This window comes from Antechinus flavipes, chromosome 3, assembly GCF_016432865.1.
Source record: "Antechinus flavipes isolate AdamAnt ecotype Samford, QLD, Australia chromosome 3, AdamAnt_v2, whole genome shotgun sequence".
In the NCBI taxonomy this organism is placed as follows: domain Eukaryota; kingdom Metazoa; phylum Chordata; class Mammalia; order Dasyuromorphia; family Dasyuridae; genus Antechinus; species Antechinus flavipes.
The window spans coordinates 381,762,559-381,773,295 of record NC_067400.1 but is presented as its reverse complement, the minus strand read 5'-3'; the positions used below and the strand labels follow the sequence as shown (position 1 = coordinate 381,773,295).

Here is a 10,737-nt window from a genome sequence, read left to right as displayed (position 1 = left end):
ACAAGGATCTAAAATAGGAAATATCTGATCTGTCTTCTAGGTCTGGCTGAATTTCCTTCTACCCTGACCATAATTCTTATAAACTGTACTCTGGCTCCTATTCTATTTTATTTTTACAATTATTATGGTTTATCTCAATTCCACTTCAAGCTGCATTCCTACATCTTGGGTTAGCATAGATTGCATTTATATTTAATGTAATGATTGTCTTGACTCAAGAATGGAAAAAAGAAAAAATGTATTAGAAACCAAAACAAACTATGTTGTTTATAAGAAACACACTTGGAAGAGAAAGATACAAAGACAGTTGAAATAGGAGGCCAGACAACATTAACTCTTTAACTATTCACATCTAGTACCTTCAAACTTTTTTGGAAAATCTTGCTTGTGTTCTGCGTTCATTTTGTGTATATATACACTTTTATGTGTATGTGTGTATGGTAGTTTTACAGAGATAGATTTTTCTGAAAATTGGACTTAGTTAAATCTTAAAATTACTGATTGGTTTCATATATTTCATTTCAATTTGCTTTATTTAGGAAGCAAGTTCAGGAAGCAAAATACTCTTTTTATAGATGGTCAATTTACTGTCTGTTGACCTAAGAAATGCAGGACTTTTTTAGGACTTCAATTATAAAATTTAGCTACAAAACATTAAAATATCTTAAGTTTACTTAAATATTACTGATACATATGTAAACTAGACAGAAAATAAATGAGGAGATGATTGGGTCAAATTCTTTACCTCTTTGTCATTGTATTAAGGTCATAATTGGAATAAAAAGAAAATCTCCTTTTACTTATGGGTAATTGAGAACAACATACCTAAAATTTTAAGTCTTTTATTCAAATTATTTTTAATCCAATGCAGTCATATATAGTATCCTTGAAAAGGAAGAATTTTTTATTGTTTTTCCTACTTCAAACATATCAGATATTTATATTTTCATTCTCATGATCTAAAATATATATTATAAGAATGAAATTTTAAGAGATCATTATTTCTTTATAAAGGTGTTTCATAGTTAAAAATCAATATTACAGTTCAGAATGAAACTTATTCAATTATGAATGTTAACTTCATTTATTTGAAATTAATTCAGTAACATTAGACACTGGTTTTAATATATTGGAGAGAGAGAGACACAGAGAGAGACAGAGAGAGAGAAAAAGAGAAAGAGAGAGACAGAGACAGAGACAGAGATGGAGAAAGAGAGAAGAGAAAAAAGAAAAGGGAGAGGGAGGGAGGGAAGAAGGGAGAGCTTCCTCCAAATCATCAATATTAGACTAATTTAACTAGTCTTCTGTACAATGTAGGTAATTAATAAATGTTTGCTGAATTTAATTAGACTCACAACTTATTTTTCTGTGTGAAGTAAATGGATTTGTGGGAATTCTTCAAATATTTGAATTCATCATCATGTACAATAGTCCAATCAATTCTGTATTCAGTATTTAGAAAAAGGTGTAACTTAAGGGACTCCTTTTTTGAAAATAAATATATTATTATAATTATTTTAAAATCAGTATTAGGGTGGGTATGATTTAGAAAATTCATAATATGCATATAAACGCTTGCATCAAATTGGCCAGTCTCTTTTTATTAACCATCAGATGTTAATGTTCAGATATTTTTTATATCTTGTTGCTGAAAATATTTTTTAGCATTTTAGCCCATCAAGTTACAATAAAATTATTACTTATACAGAAAAAAATTGGGGGTCAGAGCAGAATCCATTATTTTTCAGGTAAAATACAAAAAAGAGAAAAGAAAAAAACAAGGGCAGCAATCATAATCTCAGACAAAATAAAAGCAAAAAAAAAAAAAAGAGATCTGATTTACAAAAATAATCAGAAAAATATCATCTTTGTTAAAAGATACCATAAACAATGAACTAAAATCATATTGAACAAAAATGTGTCAAATGATATAGCATTCAAATTTTTAGAGATGGGGAAGTAAAAAAAAGAAATAAAATTATACTAGCGGAGGAACTCAATTTACTCTTCTCAGACACAGATAAATTTAACAAAATAAACAAAGAAATTAAGAAGAGAATTAGAACAGTTAGATATGATAGACTCTGGAGAATATTGAATAGAAATGAGAGTATAATTTTTTCTTGGTTGTACATTGTACCCTCCCCTAAATTGATCATGTATTAGGATATATAAATATTTCACAAACAATTGCAAAACAGCAGAAATATTTAATGTATTATTTTCAAACCATAATGCAATATAGAAACATAAATTAAAAATTAATGGGGAAGTAAATAATATAATGCTAAAAAATTAGTGAGTCAAAGAACAAATTATACACAATTAATTAGTCACTAAAAATAAAGACATCTATGAAATACATGCCAATTTCATTTCATTGTTGTTGTATGTGATGAGCCATTTCATTCACGTTCAGCTCTTTGCAATTCTGTTTAGAATTTTCTTGATAAAGATATGGGTATAATTAGCTATTTCTTTTGTCATACTTCCCGATGAAGAACCAGACAATAGAGTTAAGAGACTTGCACAAGGTTATATAACTAGTTAGTATCTAAACCCAGATTTGAACTAAGGAATATGAGTCTTCTAACTTTAGACCTGGCACACGATCTACTTTGTCACTAACACAGTACTAAAGGAATTATCTGTGAATGCTTACATCAATAACTAGCAAAGAATTGAGCGTGCTACTAAAAAAAATTGGGGAAAACAAATTTTAAAAATCTTCAATTACATGCAAAAAATAAAAATTGTAAAAATTATGAGATCAATAAAATTCAAAGTTAAAAAATAAATTAATAAATAAAATTAGAAGCTAGTTTATTTTTAAAACTAAAGTAAGTCATTGGCTTTTTTATTTAAAAAGAAAGAAGAAAAACAAATTATCCATGCAAAAATTGAAAAAGATAAATGAACAAACATTGTAGCTTAAACAAAAACAGTTGTCAAGAGCCATTTTTTCAAATTCAATGTCAATAAAACTGACAATTTAACTGTAAAGAATAAATATTTATAAAAATACAAATTACTAGAACAACAACACTGAAAAAAATTATTTAAATAATTCCATCTCAGGAAAAAAAAAATACTCTGAAAAATCCATAAATGAACTCCTTAAGGGGAAAAAAAAACAGGTCCAGATGGACTTACAGGTGGATTTTAAGAATTATTTTTTTTAATTAATTCCAAGAATATATAGAATGTTTTTAAAAATAGATACAGAAATCTAGCAAAATTCATTCTCTGATACAAATATGGCTTTAATACCTAAATCAGGGAACCCAAAAGAGAGAGAAGGAAAGTTATAAACTAATTTTCCTAATGGATATTAATGGGAAAAAAATTAAATAAAATACCAGCAAGAAGCTTATAGCTATATTGCACAAAGATTATACACTATGATCCCTATTTCTCCAGACATGTCAGAAATATAGAACTGCAAAGCTGTGGGATTCTGCTGAGAGGGAGTACTGAAGCCATCTCAATCCCTGAAGCACAATAAGTTTTCTGCCATGTTGTAGAAACGCCCTTGTTGAGCAAGGAGCATTGATTTGTGATTGTGGGAACGAATGTAAGCTGGAGGGTCACAGCCAGTGACTAAATGAACAGGGATGCCTGAGCTGTTTAACTGCTGGATTGGCTCTCCTCCCACAGGCAGATGCCATGCATATGCAAAGCCCATAAGATGCTTCCCTGAATGATGATTGGGGATTGCCTGCTGTTCACCGGCTGATCATACTTGCAAAAATGTGTATCAACAAGGCTGTATGGCATAACAAACTGGAGCTCTTTTCACACTCTGTGAGTCTCCCACCTCATTCATCTCAAGTCTGAGATCAAAGGACTCATATACCATGATTTATCACAATTTATCATTATCCATAACAAAAAAAAGGAAAAAAATTACATTATACCAAAGTATGCATAAAAACCATTTGACAAAATGTAACACTAATTCCTATTTAAAACACTATGAAGCAGAAAAATAAATCATAATTGTTTTTATTTATTATCACAATAAAACCCAGGAGAAAGAGAATGAAAGAGAAACTGAAAGAAAAACTTTGTTTAAATGATTGCAGACAATGTACAACACTGCCAAAATAGACACAGGAACATATGAGCACAATTATAAACCATCATTACACAAATAAAGACAGATCTAAATAACAGGAAATTTATCAATTACTCATGGATAGGTCAAGTTAATATAATAAAAATTATGATACTACCTAAACTAATTTACTTATTCAATGCTATGCTAATCATATTAGCAAAGAATTATTTTACAGAGCTAGAAAAAATAATAACAAAATTCATCTGGAGAAACAAAAGGTCAAAACTATTAAAGGAATCAGTGAAAAACATTTTGAAAGAAGGGGACCTAGCAGCACCATATCAAACTACATTACAAAGTGATAATAATTAAAACAATGTGGTACTGGTAGATACAAAATATAGAGAAGCAAATAAGCACAATAACATGTTTGATAAACCCCAAATCCCAGTCATTTGGACAAGTACTCTTTATTTGACAAAAACTATTGTGAAAAACTAAAAAGTGGAGGATAAATTAGGCATAAACCAATATGCCACAGTGTTTATGTCCAAATAAGAGATGGAAAGGTTTCCAGAGGAGGTAAAATGAATAACTGTGATTATATAAAATTAAAAGATTTTGCACAAACAAAACCAGTGTAGTCAGAATTAGAAGAAAATAGAGGAGGAAACAAAGGAAGGGGAAATTGACAGCAAATTTCTGATATAGGTCTCATTTCTCAAATAGAAGAAGAACTGAGTCAAATTTATAAATATTAAGAGTCAATTTCCAATTGATAAATTACTTAAATGATATGAATAGGAAGTTTTTAGAGGAAGAAATAAAAGTTATCATCATTTTTAAAATGCTCACTATTGATTAGAGAAACGAAAATTAAAACAACTCAGAGGTGCTACCTGATACCTATCAGACTGACCATGATAACAAAAAAGAAAAATGGCAAATGCTATAGGGGATGTGATGGGAATATAGGTTCACTAATATACTATTGGTGGAACTGTGACCTAGTCCAACTATTCGAGTAAGAAATTTGAACCTGTGCCTAAAAGTTTTTAAAACTGCATATAATCCTTGACCTGTAATACTGCTACAAACACTATATACCCAAGGAGATCGAAGAAAATGAAAAAGAATCCATATATATATATATATATATATATATATATATACACACACAAACATATATATATATACATACATACAAATATATTTATAGTATCTCTTTTTTGTAGAGACAAAGAATTGGGATCTGAGGGGATACTCATCAATTGGGGAATGGCTGAACCCTAATTCTTAGGGTTTAATAATATGATGGAATACTCTTATGGTGTAAGAAAGGATGAAAGAGAAAGTTTCAGAAAAGCCTGGGAAGATTATAAAAATTAATGTAAAGTGAAATAACCGGAGCCAGGAGAACAATATAAATATGTATATTTATAAATGCAAACACACCATATCTCTGTCTCTCACTTCTCAGAAAGGAATCCAAACTGCTGCAGCAACTTCTTTAGGGATGCTTTTACTTCCTTGTTCCTCAGGCTGAAGATCAAGGGGTTCAGCATAGGAGTGACCAGATTATTCAGGATCTGAACAGTGGCATTCAGCCAAGGATTGGGGGTAGGTTGTAAGTAAATGAGGACCACAGGTATGTACAAAAGAAGAATGGCTGTAAGGTGAGCACTGCAAGTGGAGAAGGCTCTATACCGTCCCTCTGCTGTGCGGATTTTCAAGATAGAGTAAACAATGCGGCTATATGAAGTAAGAATGAGGAGGAAGCAGCTAAGTGGCATAAGTCCCACACTGATAAAACCCACCAACTCCAGGGCTGAGGTATCTGCACAAGCTAATTTCAGCATCACTGGGATATCACAGAAGTAATAGTCCACCTTATTGGGTCCACAGTAGGGCAACTGGAAGGTAAGGACAGTGAGGAAAGTGGCCTGAATACAGCCCAAAAATGAAGACCCGAGGGCTAATATGACACATACCTTATGGCTCATGATGACTGTGTACCGCAGAGGGAAACAAATGGCAACAAAGCGATCATAGGCCATCACAGTACACAGAAAACATTCAGTGCAGCCAACAAAATGATAGAAAAAGAGTTGACATACACAACCTCCATATGAGATTGCATGACTTTTTCCAGATAGATAGGACAACATTTTGGGTGAACTCACTGAAGGGAAAAAAATGTCCAAAATAGATAGCTTACATAAAAAGAAATACATGGGTGTATGAAGGCGAGATGAAGAGATAATGGCCAATAAAATCATCAGGTTCCCCAGCAGGGTGCAGAAATAGAAAGATAAAAACACAATAAAAAGTTGAATCTCCATTCCCTCAGTATGAGGGATTCCCAAGAGAATAAATTCAGTCACCATTGTATAATTCTTCATCTGTGTGAAAGAAAAATCAACCAATCCCTGGTAGGGAGTACACTGGATGCCAAAGAGTGGGTTCTAGTGTCAGAGATTGAAGGCAAGATTCAATGCACATAATACAAATATACCTGTAAAAGGGGAAAAAAACTCTATTGGTTTTAGAATAGAAGACTTTGGGCTGCTTTCTGACAGAGCAGGTATTTGTAGTGCTATAAGTTACAAAATGTTGTCCTATTTGCTACCTTATATGAGAGACAGTGTAGCATAATGGATAGTGTTCTGGAGGAAGTAAGATCTGTGTTTCAAAACTGCCTTAGACATCTAATGCTAAGCAAGTCAATTATTCATCCTCATAATCATCATTTTCTTCTTCAACATCCTCATTACCAATATCTTCGTTAACCAATTATGCATCTCCAAATATCTCTTTACAAATTGTCTAATCCTAGACAAGCCAATTATTCATCATCATAATCATTATTTTCTTCTACAACATCATCTTCACCAACATCATCATCCAGTTATACATCTCCAAATGTCTCTTAGAACTCTCAAATTGAATGTTTCATAGGCATCTAAAACCCAATGAGTCAAAACATGACTTATTATATTTTCTTTAAAGCCTCCTCCTTTGTGGACTACCCTAATAGTATTTAGTTCATCATCATTTTCCTAGTCATTAGGCTTACAAACTTTACCTCTCTGTCACCCTATATATATAACCCATTGTTAAACTTCTCTTGTACCTTGTTTGTTGAGCTTCTTGTTCCCTTTTCTACACCCACACAGTCACAACATTAGCCCAGGCACTTAACATCTCTCACCTAAACTACTGATACTGTCTTGTATATAGTCTCTCTGGCTTATATCTATCCACTCTAAACTGTACTTCACTCAAGTGTCAAATATTCTTTCAAAAGTAAAGGTCTAGGGGGAAGATTCTGGGAAAGTGTTAAGAGTTGCTCAGTAAATTTGAAGTTCTCCAGATTTCCCCTAAAAATGGAAAAAAAAAAAAATGAGCTTCAGGGAAAACATAGACTGGTGAAAAACAGAAAACTTGGGCAGAACAGGAGTTCTTCTGGAATAACAAAGACTAAGCTGATGATTAACTAGTGTAAAGTGCAAACACCTCCAGGATAGCTCCACAGAAATAGCAAGTGGAGAACTTGCTGGGTTTGGCTGGAGCCTCAGCCACAACCACAGTAACTTTTACCCCCAGCACAGTAGGGGAAATCAAGGGTCTGAGTCCAGAAAGACTGAAGGAATCTTTGCTGAATAGGAACACTATTCCCAGTTGTGCTGAAGAGATGTAACCCTTGTTGAAAAGTTACCAGCACTCAGTGAGTGCAGAAGCAGTAGGGCAGAAATGCTGCTAGCTTTGGTCACTTAGAGGAATGCAGAGATTTTGGTTTGAGGTTTGGAGAGGAGACCCAAGTGAAGCTAGAGGCAACATTTTTCAATCCCATGTTTAGAGGTGCTTATATTAATATTTCTCATTTAAAAAATCAGCAAAGAAAGAATCCAATTGTAGAAAATCACTATGGGAAAAGGGAAGAGCAGGAGGTTAAAAAAAAAAAGTTTTTTCTACCCCAAAGATTAACATTAAATGATTACTTGTCCTAAGAAAATGAATAGAAGAACACAAAAATAATTTTAAAAATTAAATGAGAGAGATTGAAGAAAAAATAAAAATGGTCCAAGAAAAACAATATTATGGGAGAAAAGTTAACCAACTAGAAAAGGAGATCCAGAGTCTTAAAGAAGAAAACAATTTTTTTAAATCAGAATTGGGCAAGTGAAGCCAGTGAAACTTTAAGAGAACAAGAAATAACAAAATGAAATATAAAATATAAGAAAGACAACATCTCGTCAGATCAAAAAGAGAAAATAGTAAGAATAATCAGACTAGCTGAAAGCTGTGACCAAAAAAAAAAAAAAAAAAAGAATCAACCTAGTTGTGTGACCCTGGGCAAGTCACTTAACCATAAATGCATCAGGAAAAAAAAAAAAGAATCTAGACACAATAACACAAGAAAGGAATGAAAGGGTGGTGTAAGATAAGATGAGGTACAGAAGAGTGTTTAGATTAACAGTAGTAGCATGAGGTATGTAGAAGAATGGGGAATGTAAGGGTGGGGGGAGAAGATAAGGGAGGGAATCTATATGTGAGAGAAGTTAAGTAATAGTAAGGCAAATTAAAGAGCAGAATTCAAGTAGAAGAGTTAGCAGAGATTGGAAATAAGAGATATACAAAGACACTACAACACAGACAAGGAATAGAATTTGTTAGGGAAAAAAAGGGTTTGTAATCATTGATCTTAGACAAACAAACTTAAAGATTTACTCGAGAGGAATTTATATTGTATGTCAACTATATTTATATTGTTTTAGATGCATGTTTACAAATGGGTAAACGAATATGCATATATGTGTGAGTATATATGTGTATGTGTGTGTATATGTATATATATGTGGGATATGGGTAGACATGAATACATATATATGAATATATGTGTGTGTATAAATGTATGTCTGTATATGTATAAATACATATACGTATGTATATGTCTGTGTGTGTATGTAACTGTGCTTAACTACAGCCTGCTTGGGGAAGGTTGGGAGGATGAAAGGGGGAAAAAGAATAAAGTAAAAACTGCACAGCAGAGAACAAAAGAATAGCCTACAAGGAAGCAAAGGAAAGATGGACCCTCACAAATATAATCTCTTCTATTATTATATACGCTTTATTGATATGGAAATATATTGTTATATATTTTGAATTCTCCCTGATGTTCTGCTGGGCACAGGACAATGTTTTGTTTTATTTTCCTGTTCTTTCTTTTTCTATTTTGTTTTGTTTTGTTTTTATTTTCTACTTAGTTCAATAAAAAAAGTAAAGTTCTAAATGTTATCCTTTCATCCACTGAGCTCTAGTAGCTCCCTATTATTTCAAGGATCAAATCTAAAGTTAAGTTTGGAACTTACATTTTTTCATAACCTGATCAACGCTCATCTTTCCATTCTTCTTACACCTTAAATACTTCTTACTTCTATTATCTCTATTGTTATATTTTTAGTTTCTCTAACAAGACACTCCAACTTCAATCTCTATGCTTTTTCATTGACTATTCTTGCATGCCTGAAATTATCTGCCCCTCTCATTTTTGCCTGTCTGGATTCCTTCAAAATCCAGTTCAAATTCTGCACTCTGTACAAGGCTTTCTTTCCATTACTTAGATGTTAATATTTCTTTTAAAGTTATTGTTGGGTCATTTCATTCATGTCTGATTCTTCATGACTCTATTTGATTTTTTTAAGCAAAGATACTGGAAGGGTTTGCCATTTCCTTCTCCAACTTCTTGCAAATTGATTTCATCTATTATGTATATATCTTGTAAGTATCTGGTTTTTTACATGTCTCCAACATTCAAATATGTACTCCTGAGTGCAAATTGTTTGTCCTTTTTTTTTGTATTTCTAGAACTTAGAAAAGACAGTAAGAAATTAATGAAAGCCTATTTTTAATTAATGTCTAGGATTTATATTGAGTTTGAACATTTGTCAAGAGATTTGCATGTGTTATCAAATGACTATTTGATACAAAAATTCTGTCTCAATGGTCTGAATAATCAGGTTTCTTGCTAAAGTACCTACGGCAAATTCAGTGACAAGAGAGTGTACAATATTACTGGTTCTAAGGACAACTGAACCCTGCAAGAGTATCTAGAAATTATCCACTGAAAAATCTGACGTGTGCTCCAACAGATGTTTGTGGTAAGTCTTGGGTCCCGGAAGAGAAGCCCTATGGAAAAGGGATCATAGAGGTGTCATGTGAGCAGCACAGATTAGCATTGTACTTTAAGTTGAGATCTGAACCTGGCAGTCACTGCACTAAAAAAAAAAATAATAATAAATTCCTATCGTCATACTCTGGAAATGCTTCTTCTTTGTCAAAGCGATGGAATAAACCCTAGCTACCTCTCATTATTTTTAGTTGTGGTTTATAGGCCTATTCTTTCCCTTCCCTATTCCCAACAGATGATCTAATGATTGGAGACAAATGAAGTGTGTGCAATACAGCTTAACTGTTTTAACAGATGCAATGAAGCTAAAGTTTGGCATTCATGCACAATGGGCAGTGGGAATTCTGAATGAACAGCAGCCATGTCCTAGAAACATTGGTTAAATATGAAGCCCATAGTATAAAAAAAAAAAAATTTAAAAACAGGGAAAGAAATATCCCTTCAATTTTTCTTTTTCATTGCTAAAACTTATCAAAGCTTAATGAAA

At 32.4% G+C, this 10,737-nt stretch overlaps 1 protein-coding gene across 1 annotated transcript; it reads right to left on the bottom strand.

The window, feature by feature from the left end:
- Window positions 1–5,323: 5,323 nt before the first annotated feature.
- Window positions 5,324–6,462, bottom strand: LOC127557987 (olfactory receptor 149-like). The gene has a single exon (XM_051991236.1). The coding sequence runs from the start codon at window positions 6,460–6,462 to the stop codon at window positions 5,530–5,532; it is 933 nt and encodes a 310-aa protein (XP_051847196.1). The 3' UTR covers window positions 5,324–5,529.
- Between the last annotated feature and the right edge of the window lie 4,275 nt (window positions 6,463–10,737).

Coding starts and splice junctions, on each gene's coding strand:
- LOC127557987 (XM_051991236.1), bottom strand. CDS start 6,462: ATGAAGAATTATACAATGGTGACTGAATTTATTCTCTTGGGAATCCCT.